Below are 15,252 nucleotides of genomic sequence, written 5' to 3'. Positions count from 1 at the left end.
CGCTCTAGGTAATAATAATAATAATAATAATAATAATAATAATAATAATAATAATAATAATAATATCACCTAGAGTGAACTACCTCTACCTGTTTCCTTTGCAATTTTGCAATTATTATTATTATTATTATTATTATTATTATTATTATTATTATTATTATTACCCCGCCTCTCCATTAAGGTCGAGGCAGCTAACAACATCAAAACATTAAAATACAATAAAATACGTTGTCCCAGGATTTGCCAGCGAGGCTGAGAGAGCGTGATTTGCCCAAGGTGACCCACTGGATCTCCTAATGATCTTCTTTGCAACTCCGTTGAGAAGCCACCATAAGGTTGGATCCACGAAATCCGTCCTGTTTTGGTCAGTGCATCATCCAGGATGGCTTTATGTTCCTGCTTAGAAAAGAAGGCATCTGCGGCAGCCATGACCCTCTTGCACATGTCCTCCAGCATGTCCCCAGGTAAGCAACGCTTTCCCCCAGCCCATGTATAACACTCGCTGTGCGCATCTGATGCTTACTCCATTACTGTGCTGCTCGCCTCCCTCCCAGCATCTGTTTGCACTTGCAACAGGTGTATTAACTCTGTCACTCAGACCAAGACGAGTGTTAAAAATAGACCGGACATGCACGGTTTCAGAATCTCTTTGACGTTATTGCTAACCGTGTCTCTCCGAAGCTGACCGGACTGCAAATGACTCCGCTTGACCCACACAGCAGCAAATCGGAGGAGCCTTTTTGCAGCAATGCACAGAGAGGTTTGGAATTAAACCAGGAGGAACTATAAGCGTCCATCTGCCCGGTCGTTTTGCCATGCTTTAAAGGGATTTTCACCCCAAACAACATGCCCAAGAGCATGGCATGGCACAGCCATATAAACCATAACCTTACACACTTTGTCAGCATCATGCAGTGATTGTTGGACTATGGTCTTATCTGCACTGCGGAAATAATGCACTTTGACACCGCTTTATCTACCATGGCTCAGTGCTATAAAATTATGGGATCTGTAGTTTTGCGAGACATTCAGCCTTCTGTGTCAGAGAGCTCTAGCGCCACAACAAACCACATATCCCAGCATCCCATAGCATTGAGCCAAGTGGTGTCAAAGTGCATTATTTCTGCAATGCAGATAAAGCCTCCAGCTCCGTGAGACCTGGGTCCAAAACTCTGCTTAGCCATGGAGAACCATTGGGGGACCATAGGCAAGTCACACTCTCTCAGCTTCAGGGGTAATAATAATAATAATAATAATAATAATAATAATAAATACTTTATTTATACCCCGCCTCTCCATCAGGAGTGAGGCAGTTTACAATAAAACCCAAACAATACAAGTAAGCAATGGCAAACCTCTTCTGACCAAATCTTGCCAATGATAGGCTCCCTTTAGGGTCGCCGTAAGTCAGAAACGACTTGAAGGCACACAACAACCACCATTTCTCACAATCCTAAATCTTATTTCTATGCTCGACTATAGGAGAATCATTAAATAAGTAGCATTGGCCTATATTTTGACTCACCATTCAATGGAAGGATAAATGAATTTAGTTGGGACTAACCAAGAAGCTCTAAGCCTTGGAGGGCTGCAACATGAAATCACACTCTGCATGGAAGGACCATCACATATCTAACACCGCAAATAACATTTGAACATCCCCCAAAGCGCAACGCTCATCGCTGCAGACTCCAATGTTCACAGACAGGGCTTCTGGAGAACAAGAGCGTTGAAATATCCAATGGCAAATTAAGTGTGTGGCTATGCATGCGAACAGGTTGGCTATTTAATTCCATCTCCTGCTTAGTTTGAAGCAGGCTGAGCTGAACCCATGTTCTCCTTTCTCCTGATCCAGTCTTCAGATGTTTTCTTTTCTCTCTCTTTGCTTCGATGCTGTGGTCTGGAGATGCAGGTGCAATGAAATGCGCTAACCCAATGTGACACCCAAAGCAGCTGGAAACCAGCAAAGCCTGAACCTGTCTTTTCCTCAAGTGATTTGTCCATTCATCGTCACATCCCTGCCGCGACATCGAAGGCGCAGCCTTAGAAGAATGTTCTCTGAGCCCATGAAAAGTGTAGGAGGGAGAAAGAGAAAGAGAAAGGAAAGAGGGATCAAGGGCTGGGACCCGAGGAAATGCAGCCGGCCCTCCATTTCCAGGGATTCTGCATCCATGGATTCAACCATCTGTGGATTGACAATAGTTTGTGAAAACGAAGACCCAAAAGCAAACCTTGATTTTGCCATGTTTAAAATATGGGACACCATTTTATTGTACCACTGCATTTAATGGAACCTGAGCATCCACAGATTTTGGTATTCCTGGGGGGTCCTGGATCCAAACCCCAGCAGATACTATCGGTCCACTGTAGTAGTAGTAGTAGTAATAATAATAATAATACCCTATTGTATTTAATGGGACTTGAGCATCCATGGATTTTGGTATCCATGAAATGTTCTGGAATTAAACCCCAGCAGATACCAAGAGCCCACTGTAGTAGTAATAATAATAATAATAATAATAATAATAATAATAATAATACCCCATTGCATTTAATGGGACTTGAGTGTCCATGGCTCAGTGGTCCAAGAAAGGGGTTTACTTGCCCCATGCCCATTTTAAAGGGGCATGGGCAAATGAATGCCCAGGCCCCTTTCTGCCATTTTAGGCAGGCTAATATTTGGGGAGCAGTGGTGTCGCCCCACTTTGGGTGTCACTCGGTGTGGTCCACACTCCTTGCACTCACTCAGTGACACTGCTGGCGCTGCGTGTGCGAATCAGTTTCCGGATCCAAAAATCGACACCTTTTTTTTAAGTTCCACCAAGATTTTATTAAGGTCTTGATGTCAAAGGAGACACTGTGTAATGTGTTTGTGATCAGCGCATAGGAGCCTTTCAAGCTTGTGTCGACCAGAAATGAACGTCGCAGTTCACACCGCTTTCATTTCGTCGAAGGGGTCGTCGTGATCTCCGTCGGCCCCATTCTCTAGTACTTCGACCTCGAACTCGTCGGGTAGGTCTTCTGGGAAGCCATTGACCTCTTTCCAAATGGTGTACTTGGCATCCCAGAGGGCTTCGACCATGTCCCACATCCCTGCTTTTTCTTCCTGGAGGTTTTGGTCATTGTCTCTTAAGGCAATGTACTCGTCCCAGAGGGCCATCTTGTCTTTGGATATGGCCATGTCCTCTTCCCAGAAGGTCTTGTCTTTCTTCCAAAAGGCCTTGCACTCCATCCAGAAAGTCTTGTTCTTTTCTAGGACACTTTCCAGCTTCTCCTGGAGGGACTTGTTCTTCTCTCGCATGCTCTTGTTTTCCTCTTGGAACTCCTTGTTCTTCACCTGGAAGGCTTTGACGGTCTCCCTGAACGATTCGTTCCTTTCCTCTAAGGAGGCGATCTCCTCCTCCGTACCTTTAATCTTCTCCTGAAATGCCTCGATCTTCTCCTGGAAGAGTTTCATCTTGTCCTGAAAGTCCGTCTTCTTGGCGTGGAAGTCCTTGATTTCGGCCATGAAGACCTGGCTTTCCTCCAAGAAGTTCTTGATCTCCGCCATGAACGCCTGGTTCTTCTCCTTGAAAGTGCAAATCTCTTCCCACAAAGCCTTAACCTTATTGTCTTCACGGAAAGAGTTGATCTCTGCCCTCAGGTTTTTGCTCTTCCCCCAGAATGCCTTAATCGCCTTTTGCAGGACTGTTTTCTCATCTTTCAGGTTGCGTTGCATGATCTCCTTTTGCAAAGTGGAGGGAAGGAAGGGCGCATGGTGCCAGCTGTCCCGCTTATTGGAATTTGGGGTAGGACCGCCAATGCTCTTCTTCTCTGGCGATTCGGCATCGTTCGGTACAAAGAATAAACTTTTCTTCCTGGTCTCCATTGGATCACAGCTCTGAGTGGAGAAAGAAAGGAGAAAGTAACAGAGAAAGGCAGAGATGTCACTCTTGGCTGGGTTCCTTCTCAAAAGAAGCAACGAACCCTTTTCTCCTTGCAATGAGAACATATTGGAAAGCTACACGGTTTTTCTGAGGATTGTTAGAAATTTGGGTCATATCTGTGCAAAAATCCAATTTTTATGTAGGAGACATTTTCTTTGCAGAAAAAGAAACATTTCCGCTCAGAAACGGTGGCTGAAATTCTACATCATGGTCTATGCTATGCTACTTTACACATCTGTAGCAGCATTGCAAAAATGCACTGAAACCTTGTTAGTGAACTACAAAAAAAGGTGCACCGACTGGCAAGAGCGTTTGGGTGTGCATTGGGCAATACTTCCAACACTGGATACTGGACACACTTGATGAGCATCAAGGACTTCTGGTGCACATTGGAGACTTGTTGGTGCACATCAGGCACTTCTGATGCTCATTGGGCACTTGGGATGCAAACAATTCCAACAATTCCTAGCCTCCATCTGGATGCTCATTGGGAATGCCTTGATGCACATCGGTGACCATTTCACATCAGGGTTTATGGGGCACCATTCACTCCACAGTGGATGCTCATATGTTCCAGTATCACAGTAGCCCCTTGGTGAATACGGACACTGACAAACTAGTAAATTGTATTTCCTATGCCTATCAACCCACTTAGCTCTGAATTGGATTTGAAATTGGCACCTGGTGTAGGACCATTGAAAAGTCACACACTCTCAGCCCCAGACAGAGTCACCATAAGTCGGAAATGACTTGAAGGCACACAGCAACAACAACCATAGCTATGGGGAGAGGGAAGCAAAAAATGAGGGCAGTGTTTCCCAATAAGAACCCAGTGTCTCCCCAAATAATTTTTTATTTAAGTGCCCAAATGTCTAGCATTGCAGAGAGCGACACCAGAGATAATTTGTGGACCTTCACATCTCCAGTGTCTTCTCCTCTACCTTCCCTCTCCCTGGACATATATTCTATGGACAGAGAATAGAGAAATAGGTGGGTAACTGTTAGTCAAGATGGCCAGAGATACTGACTCTGGGATCAGGGACAGTATGGCTTAGGTTCACCATCAGGAAGAAAAAAGCTTTTGCATTCATGCCCTGCTCCCCATAAAACAAGAGGTTTGTTAGATAGGTCTTTGGCCACATCCAAGCTGTCTAATCTTTTAATATGATTTATATCCCCCACCCCCAGAAAAAAAGCAAATGAGAAAAACATCAAGGTCTCCAAATCCACAAGGTTCTAGTAAACGTAGGCTATGGACCCACCTGCACCGCCTCCTCCTTCTCCTATGACCAAGACCCCTTTGTTAAGAACTCTGTTTCCAAGGCAGCCAGGGAACATTAACAGAACAAACCCAGAACATCTCCAGGTCGCCAGGTTCTAGCATCAGAACATATATTGTGCAGATGTGGTTCCGTGAAGTTTTTATTTTCCTTCTTAAATGTGAGACTCAGAGGTCTCAAACAACAGTCCCAAGGTGTCACTCCAGGTAATCTTAACCTCCTGGCCTTCATTTGGATATCTGCAATGAGTATCCTAATAGTTTCTGGAGAATTTGTCTTCCCATCGGTCCAGCTCCTTCTTCCAAAGGGCCATCTCTTCTTTCCACCCGCCCAGCTCTTCTTTCCAAAGGTCTGGCTCTTCTTTCAGTGCCTCCTTGATGGTCTCAAAGAGGTCCACACCCTTCTTCCAAAGGGTCAGGTTTTGCTCCCACAAACCTGCGTTTCTTCCTTTCTTCTTCTTGGAAAACTCCTTTTGTTTTTGGCGGAAAGCCTCCAGCTTTTCTCTTCTGCTCTTGTTTTGCTTCTTTAGGTCTTCCATGGCGTCGCAAAGGGCCTTCTCCTTACTTCTCAAATCTGGAGCATCCTCACGATCCATCGGGTTTTGCAGTTTCCTTCGCTAAACCCAAAGCAGTTCCTAAAGAAAGGTGGAATCTTTTTTTCCTTGGCGACACCGTTCTTGGGAGACGAAAGTCAACGCTGACCAAAGCAATCTTCAGAAAGAGACGGGATTATCTGGCATCTTAAAAGCAGAAGGGAGAAAAAACATAAATAATATTAAAGTATCATTTCTTCTATAGAAAAATACAATTTTCGGTGCAAAACGACCATGTGAGAATTTTGTGCAGATTAAGTCCCAAATTGCAATGATTATCATCAGTCCAGGGTTTGTTGCCACACTTTTTATTTATTATTATTTATTAACCTTTATTTATGAAGCGCTGTAAATTTACACAGCGCTGTACATACAATCTTTTAGTTAGACGATTCCCTGCCCTCGGGCTTACAATCTAAAAAGACATGAACACAGAAGGAGAAGGGAGTGGTGACGGGAAAGGGTAAGAGGTCCAGCAGTTCCTCTCTACCTCCAAGGCCTGGACCAAGGCAGAGGCTTCATAATGGATGGTTAATTGTTTTCCAGGGAAAATACATACTCTCAAGTAGGATAATACATATACAGTACATAGCAATACAGGAAATGGTTCAATAAACAGGCACCACAAGAACATCAAATAGTAAGCGACAATTATGCAATGCCTGGGAAGGCTTCTCTGAACAGGATGGTTTTCAACTCCGTTTTGAAGCTGGTTAAAGAAGTGATGGCTCTTGCTTTTGGGGAAGAAGGTTCCAGGAGTGAGGGGCAGCGAGTGAAAAGGGGCGAATCCGGGATGGGGCAGAGGAAATCCTGGGCTGAGACAGCAGACCTTGACTACCAGAACGGAGGGCCCTGGTGGGAAGGTGAGGAGAAAGAAGGTCTGATAAGTAGGGAGGGGCCAGTCCATGGAGGGCTTTAAACGTGGACAGCAGGAGCTTATACTGAATGCGGAAAGGGAGGGGGAGCCAGTGAAGGGATGCCAACACAGGAGAGATGTGGTCAGAGCGGTGGGTGGAAGTGATAATGCAGAATAAAAGATGCTTTAACTGGCTCCATCCCATGCAATCCTTGGATTTGCAGTTTGTTGTGGCACCAGAGCTCTCTGACCAAGAAGGTTGGATAGCTTCCAGAACTACACATCCCAGAATTCCATAGCATTGAGCCAAACTGGATTAGTTCTGTAGTGTAGCAGCAGCTTGGGATATGGACCAAGATATGCCACTTGCAGGAATGGAGATTCCACCTAAACTCTAACAAGACCTTCCTAATGGTGATAAGTCTTCAACATAGGAACAGTCCTCTCTCAAGATGGTGAACTCTCCTCCATTGAAGGTTTTGAAACAAGTCGGCTGACCCCTGGTCAAGCCCTCTTTAGCCATGGTTCCCTGCACCAGCATTGCGTTGGATTAGATGGCCTTTGAGAACCCTTTCCACCTCTATGAGTAACTTCTTTTGCAATGTCTTCCACAAAGGTTAACCAATACTATTTTATCTCTTGGAACCAATATTCTCCAAAAACTGATTCTATATATTGAGATATAACAGCTGCTCACCGGCTACTCTTGCAAAATGGCTGATGTCCAGAAACCAGGGTCTCCAAGAGCCTCTTGTGTCATCTTGGTGGTGACTGTTGTGTCATCCTATCTCCCAAAAGTGTCATTGTAACTCCCCTGAGGGTTAGGAAAAATAAAATCCTAGATTCAGATGAGGACTTCAACCATTGGGTTGGTTTGAGGAACTCATCCAAAACGAGAAGAACCTGAGAAAAACCTAATAAGAACCAAGCCAGACCTCACTGGAAATAACCATGTTATTTCGATTCAAGAAGGATGTGGGCAAGCTGGAATATGTCCAAAGGAGGACAACCAATATGGTGAAAGGTCTGGAAACCCCAAAGCTTAGGGAACTGGGTATGATGAACCTGGAGCAGATAAAGTTAAGGGGGGACATGAAAGTCATGTTTAAATATTTGAAAGGATCTCACGTTGAGGATGGACGGAGCTTGTTTTGTGCCCCTCCAGAGACTGAAACATGGAACAATGGATGCAAACTTCAGCAAAAGCAATTCCTCCCAAACATTAGGGATAGGAAGCCCTTCCTGACCCAGAGCAATGGATGCAAGCAACAGGAGAAGAGGTTCCACCTGAACATTAGGAAGAACTGATGGTAAGAGCTATTTGACAGAAGAAGGCAATGTCTTGGAGGGTGATGGTGTCTCCTTCTTTGGAGGCTAGATATCTTGGGAATGCTTTAGTTGTGTATTCCTGTATGGAAGGGGGATGGATTATATGGCCCTTGTGGTCCTTTCCAATGCTGTGATTGTATGGAGAGGGGAATAGTTTGGCACCTTGGTCTGCCTCCTTATAATCTGGACTCAGACCTGGAGTGGATTCACTGCCTCTCTCACATGGGAGCCAGAACATGGAAACGGCTGTGTATCCGTCTCTCCTTCTGCCAAGATCTTCCCCTATTGCTCACGGATGTGACATTTCGGGAAGACTTTTTGGCGCAGTGTTAAACATATTTATCCAAGCGACCCCACTGCTGTGACATTTATCACTTGCTGGTATCTGCGGCTGTTCAATGTTATAGCTCAGAAATCCTTCCTTGATGCATCTTCGCACACGATGTCCCTCCAGTTAATGAGAGGCTGTCAGAGAAAGTGGTTAGCCCAGGAAATAGACCCTTCGTGACGGATGCCTTGTTTGGCTGCTCTTTTTCCCCGGTGGCTCCGGGCAACTTGACCTGCGCTTTGTTCTGATACAAAAACAAACTGAATTAGGGAATGAAGATCGGGAGGGGAATAAAGCAACTCCCTTCTTGTTTTTCTTCAAGCCATTAACATAAGAGGTTATTTTTCTCATTAAGATTCAAATTGTCGCTGTTTTCATGTGCCTTCAAGTCATTTCCAACATATGGCCACCTTAAGGCAGAATTATCACATGTTTTTTGGTCAACTAGACCAATGTCATGCAGTGCATTTCTATGGTCGATCAGGGATTCAAACCCTGATCTTTAGAGTCGTAGACTGACACTCAAACCACAATAATAATAATAATAATAATAATAATAATAATAATAATAATAATAATAATAATATCACGGAGGCCACAAGGACCATCCAATCCAACCCCCTTCTGCCATGCAGGAACTCTCAATCAAAGCATCCCCGACAGATGGCTATCTAACCAGTTGGCAATTGTGTAAAGGCTCACAATGCCAAAACACTGAGTTTGCAAGACCTGAGATGGGCTTTTGATAAGAGAGCGACTTGGAAATCTCTCATAGAAGTTTATCACACTGGGTCTGACTTTGACATTAGAGAGAGATTAAAGCGCACTGAATGCATCCTGCAAAGGAAGCGGAAATGGCGAGCAATTGGGCAGATTATTATCGCACACAACTGCACAAATAAAGCGACATTGGAAATGCATTGTCACTGAAATCCCGAAAGTAAAAAGGTGCACGTTGATGCTTCCTTGTGACCACTTTAATGGTGGGTTTTTGTGCGACATTGTGTGAAATCGTTACGTGTAATTACACAATATTTCCAGGACAAGCTCCCAATCTCCTTTGTGTGATAAACTCCATAGCGGCACATCTTTCTGTATGTAAGGAAGCCTTCTTGAACCAGCCGTTCTTGTCTTCTTCCTTCCTTCCTTTTTGCTTAAGGAAATGGAACAGAATCCAATTTCGTAAACTAACGGAGGGCTTCTTTGTATGCCTGAGACGTCGCATCTGTGAGAGTTTATACACGAGGCGTCGAAAGGCATTTGCGGCCATCATCGCGCCGCTAAATTAAAATCCAGTTGTAAGCAATTTGCTTGCAAATCAGCATTAGCTGCTCCCAACCTCCTTCCCAAAGTATTAAGAAGAAAAAGGATATTGTTTCCTCATTGCGGGACGCTCCGACCGAACAGGCGGCCTCGGCCTTCTGATATTTATTAGCAAATTGCCTGCAATTGTGGAGAAGGAAGGGCAGGGAAGTATCGCGCGGGATTTTTATTTTTCAATTGCATGGGTCTCTGGCAAAGAGAGGGACATAATACACAGAGAGAGACAATCTTTCCAGTAATGTGAGCCTCCCTTGGGCACATTTGGTGAAGATGCAGGACAGGACCTTCTTGGTGGCTGCTCCTTATATGAGGCTGCCCAAGTTTGGACCTCCTTGAGAGACAGCTTTCTTGCAAGTCCCACCTTTCTATTCTGTTTGCAACTTGCTTCTACTGTTATTCTATCTATCTATTCCCTTTCACTGCAAGGTGTTTCCTGGCAGAGGAAGCCTTAAGTCCAAATGTAAACCAGTTCTCTCTTGGAAGACCAAAGCCGCTGCCTGGAGAGAGCAAGCCCTCTGGCCTTACAAAGTGCATCCCTTCCTCCTTCCGCTCTTGGTTCCTCGGATGCTGTGGCCAATTAGGGTTGATCTTTGTCTCCCTGGAAGAAATTGTGCCGCCTAACCTTTTGCTCGAAATAGCAAATCAATAAGGCACTTTCAAATTAACAAAAACCGGAGGAGCGTTGCCAAGGAAGAAGAACACACGCAGCGTGGCATTTAGGAAAAAGAGAAAGCAAGAAATGTTCAGGCAACGAAGCCGCAGGGTTAGGACCCGAACGATCCCGAATTCCACAAAAGAGTGGCACAACTGTAGTGTGCAACCATCAGGTTGCAATAAGGACCCAGTCCACAAACACATGCTCAGGTTTCTCTTTGAGAAAATGTTGGTGGCTCCTGTGTCCATAGTTTCTGCACCTTAGGCACCTCTTTCGAAGCTCTACCTGGAGTAGATTAACTTCCTCGCAGTTGTACCAGCCTCATTTGACTGCTCTTGGCATTGCTTGGATGCCCATTTTTGCAAATTCGCAAACAGGGTTGTGTTACAATGAAATTTCTGCAAGGTGGCTATGGATTCTACCCTAGACTCTGATGCAGAATCTTGGCCATCATCATTATTTTTGTGTGTGCGAAAGAGAGGTTTTAAGATTTAAACTTCAGGTATGTCTTGGAAACTAAGCAGGGTCAACCATGGCTGGAGCTTGGATGGAAGACTGCCCACAATACCAGTTCTGTTTCAGAAGAAGGAACTGGTAAAACCACTTCTGAGGTTGCCTTGCTTAAGGAAACCCTACAAAGTTCCAGTGGCCACCATACGCAACCTGAAGGCACATACATACAGCATGCATACAAATACCTTAAACATACCAGATCCCATCTGATCTTGGAAGCTAAGCCAGGGTTAGTCAAGGTAGAAGATGCCATCTGATCTTGGAAGCTAAGCCAGGGTTAACCAAGGAACAAGATCACATTTGATCTTGGAAGTTAAACCAGGGTTAGCCAAGGCACCAAATCCCATATGATCTTGGAAGCTAAACCAGGGTTAGCCATGGTTAGGGCATGGATGGGAAACCACCAACAAATAGTAGGTGCTATAATCGATATTTCAGAGGAAGGCACTGTAAACACAACGTCTGAGGAATCCCATTGTCTGAGTTGCTTCTCTTCTAGGTTGCTAACCCCTTTTGCATCTCCAAGGATTCAATATCCATGTCTGAATATTGGCTGAATAAAATGGCCACCACTCAACCCAATTCCTGGGCCTGGCCTCTTTTTATTGCCATTGAGAGACAGCAATCGTTCGCCTCCAATGCCAACTTTTTAAATGTGCGCAATGTTTGGCTGTTGGAAGAAGGATGAGGAGGTGATGTGGGTTTCCTATCTTTTGCTGAGGCCGGCAATTGTGGTCCCACGCAATTGGATTAATGCTTTTGCGCCTTGTGTTGAACTTGAATTTGAGACCCCCTTAGAGGGCTGCTCCCTCCTTCTCAGTTTAATAGACAGAGTTCCTGGTGACATGATTTATTTGCTCTCTACGCTGAAAGGGAAAAGAACAGCTTTCCAGAGAAAGCGGAGGTTTGATTTCCCTTTTGGTCGGAGGCAGTTTTGTCAGGCCTCTCTCTGCCTTCTCTCTCTTGGAAATGATTCTTTTCTTTCCCCCCAAACCTACCCCAGTGAGCTATTTTCACTCTAACTCCAAGGTTGCTAACACATTGCACTGGTAATAAGAGAGACTTAACTCCAGCTGCAACTCCGTTCTCAATAGTTTAATACCGTCGGTCTGAACAATTCAGTCTTTGGGGCTCAATTACGGCGGAGGCAGCCGAATTGGAGGAGCCGAGAGAGGCAGGCTCTTAGCAGGGCCATCTCCGCTGACCTCTCTCTGAAGGCATTTTCTCCATCACTTCCCTTGTTCAGGTTCAAAGCCTCCTTCTCCCGCTGTATTTCTTGTCTCCAAATTCTTTCCCAAAAGGCTGAGAACTGCCTGACAATTGCCTTCCTTCCTTCCTTCCTTCCTTCCTTCCTTCCTTCCTTCCTTCCTTCCCCTCCCTCCCGCCCTCCATGTTTCCATTTCCCTCCCTCCCACTCTCCATCATTCCATTTCCCTTCCTTCCTTCCTTCCTTCCTTCCTTCCTTCCTTCCTTCCTTCTTTCCTTTCTTCTCCCTCTACCACTCCAATGCCTTCTTCTTACCCTGGCATAAGGTAGGGTATGTTTTTGGCACAGTGTATTTCATGCAATACAACAAGTTTTGTCCAAGAAGGTCTCTTTTTGGAATGGGATGTCCATCAGTTGCAATGTCCCTCCACTTTGAGGATGAGACACTTGCTGTGTATTCTTTAGATCCTTACCTGTAACAATGCTCTTTGCATAACAGCATGGCGGCTTCCCATTCAAAACCAGGTTCTCAATGGGTTGGGATCACAACCTGATCCCTGATTCTTTGGGATTGCTGCAACTCATCTAGGAGCCCGGGAGTCCTGAAAGGAAAAGGTTTCTGTCATCAGAGAAGATAACGCTGACAAATAAGATATTCCAAATGTGAATATTCACACCAGATAATTTACAGAAGGGTCTTTTCCCCCCAATTGCATTGAGATCCCTGTTTCAGACCTGAAGATTGAAACTGGAGGATATGTATGTCAGACCTATTTCGATACTGTATAGTAATGGGATCATATTACCACCAGGAGCCTGGGATAATGAAACGGAGTTATTCCCCTTTCCACAGCGGCCTTTGGCGAGTGAAAGGCACCCCCTTCCCTTTGCAAATAGTAGATAAGGCATAAATTTAATTGGGGGTAATAAAGAGCGATCATCGTTGGCTGCGGAGGCATCAGGGAGGGATGCGAAACCCTGGTTTGTGTTCATCATCAGCAAATATAAATAGATGCGCCGTCCCTCGTGTCGCCCCTCTGACGAAATGTACCAACGGAGCCGATGTGCTTCTCCTGAAGCGTTCATAAATTGTACTTTTCCTTCTAAGTGTCCCTTACATAATATCTGGGCAATGCCAATTTAGCTGGAGTGGAACACTTAAGCAGCTGGGGAAATATGAAAACGAAGGCATGCCAAATGAATTCATTATGGCCCCGGCGCTATTAGGACAAATTCATTAAAGTTATCATCCTTTGAAAACAATGGAGGGAGATGATAGAGCATTAAAAGTAAAGTGAACAATGGCGCGGGACCTCTCTGCGTTAGCGATGCCGCCATCTTCTCCTTCTTCTCTATGGTTGATATTGGTCCTCAGCTCCCAGAATTTTTGGATCAATCGATTCTACACAAGTGTGAACCAGATGTGGATCAGAATCGATTTAAACTTGCCCTTCGGCCGGCTGGAGTGGGTCCATTTCGAATCGATTCATCCATCAACGTGAATCACAAGTGGGTTATTTTATTTTTCAGCAAGAAAATGCGATTTGGGGCAAATGTAGTGCAAACCGTGCTCCACCGCCAATCTGATCCATCTATTCGGATCGCAAAACGATTTATTTGTAAGTGGGAATGCGTTTCAATGTAATGGAATAACCCTGTTCCGAGGCCGGCGATGCATCAACGAAGGCCTTAGGAGATCTATAGAGTGACCATTTTCATTCCTCCCCATTTTGGAGCCGAATATCTGGAGTGAAGGGAGCGCGCTTTCGTAATTGCCTGTGATCTATGTTTCTAGGTCTCGACGCTCCGCCGTCGGCGAGAGACAAACACCATGATGGATCTTTTCAATTCTGCGGCTCTTCTTGGCTCTATACTCTGGGCTCCTGACCTGCTGCGTTGGCACATCTCTCCCTGCGCAGCAAACAACATCAAAGCCTTTGCTGAAACAGTGCGCTGTCTCTTTTCTTTCCCTCCCTTCTCTCTCTCTCTCTTATGAAGTCTCCTAACAATAATAAAAAGAAAAGAAAACACCGCGCTCCTGCCTTCCTTCCTTCCTTCCTTCCTTCCTTCCTTCCTTCCTTCTCCCTCTTGCATGCAGATGCCAAGCTTCAAAGTCACCCACTCCTTTAAAATTCCCCAGCACCATCTCAGCGCCTTGCAAGGGCTGGGATGCCCTTGTTTCTTTCAGGTTCAAAATGCCCAAAGGAACGCATTGAACAGTGCGTTGGCATGTATCTGTTGCCTTTGGCTTGGCCATAGATGATCCTAATAAACTATTGGTTGATAGATAAATTGATTGATGGCCATGTTGGCCCCGTAGCAAAGGACAACGATATCCCAAATCCACCAAACAGGGATCCCATCTCTCTGAAGACGCCAGCCACAGATGCAGGTGAAAAGTCAGGAATAAGGTCTTCTAGAACATGGCCACATAGTCCGAAAACCCCACAAAAACTATGGATGCTGGCCATGACAGCCCTCGACTTCACAGTGATCCCTTTATTCAGCACTACTATGCCCCCATCTAGATAGATAGATAGATTAGCTATTGGCCCCATAGCAAAGGACAATGACATCCCAAATCCACAGTGATCCCTTTATTCACACTACTATGCCATCTATGACCCTAATAAATGATTAGATAGATAGATAGATAGATAGATAGATAGATAGATAGATAGGCCACGTAGCAAAGGACAATGACACCCCAAATCCCTTTATTCAGCACTAATATGATCCCTTTATTCAGTACTACTATGCCATCTATGACCCTAATAAACTTAAATGTGACATCCGCCAAAATAACACAAAACACGTATGCAAGCTGTTCTCTTTGGGTGATGCATTGCAAGCATTTTTGGCATACGCAGCGTGTCACAACCCATTCTTGTGCTGCAGAAGGCGCCGCATGGGGATGTGATTTGTCCCTCCAAATCCTCCCATCGTTTGAGATTTTTGCAGATGCAGTATGAGCAGAAGGAGGAGGGGGAAAAATAGCAAAAGAGGAAAATCAGATCTACTGGATGAAGCAAGAAGGGGAGAATCTGCTGCAGCGGAGGAAGCATGGTGTGCTGTGCATATTTGTATGTGTGTGCAAAAGCAAAGGGAAAGTGTATGTATAGAAATGCATGCAAAGAAAAATGTCACCGGCATTTTCCTCTCTGGAAGATTTAAAGGTCGGAGCAGGGCCGGCGAGGGAACTTTGTGCAGCCGTCCTTCACATTTGCTCAGTACCTTTCTTGGT

At 45.0% G+C, this 15,252-nt stretch overlaps 1 protein-coding gene across 1 annotated transcript; it reads right to left on the bottom strand.

Annotated features, from left to right (window-relative positions):
• Window positions 1–2,827: 2,827 nt before the first annotated feature.
• Window positions 2,828–5,237, bottom strand: LOC121914829 (coiled-coil domain-containing protein 70-like). The gene is made up of 2 exons (XM_042438565.1): window positions 5,189–5,237; window positions 2,828–3,880 (listed from the first exon to the last, which is right to left on the bottom strand). Exon 2 carries the CDS (start codon window positions 3,866–3,868, stop codon window positions 2,930–2,932), a length of 939 nt encoding a protein of 312 aa, XP_042294499.1. The 5' UTR covers window positions 3,869–3,880; window positions 5,189–5,237; the 3' UTR covers window positions 2,828–2,929.
• Window positions 5,238–15,252: the final 10,015 nt, after the last annotated feature.

The sequence above is a fragment of the Sceloporus undulatus genome, chromosome 8 (genome assembly GCF_019175285.1).
Source record: "Sceloporus undulatus isolate JIND9_A2432 ecotype Alabama chromosome 8, SceUnd_v1.1, whole genome shotgun sequence".
Classification (NCBI taxonomy): domain Eukaryota; kingdom Metazoa; phylum Chordata; class Lepidosauria; order Squamata; family Phrynosomatidae; genus Sceloporus; species Sceloporus undulatus.
Note: the sequence above shows the minus strand (reverse complement) of the source record. Positions and strands in the feature narration are given on the sequence as shown.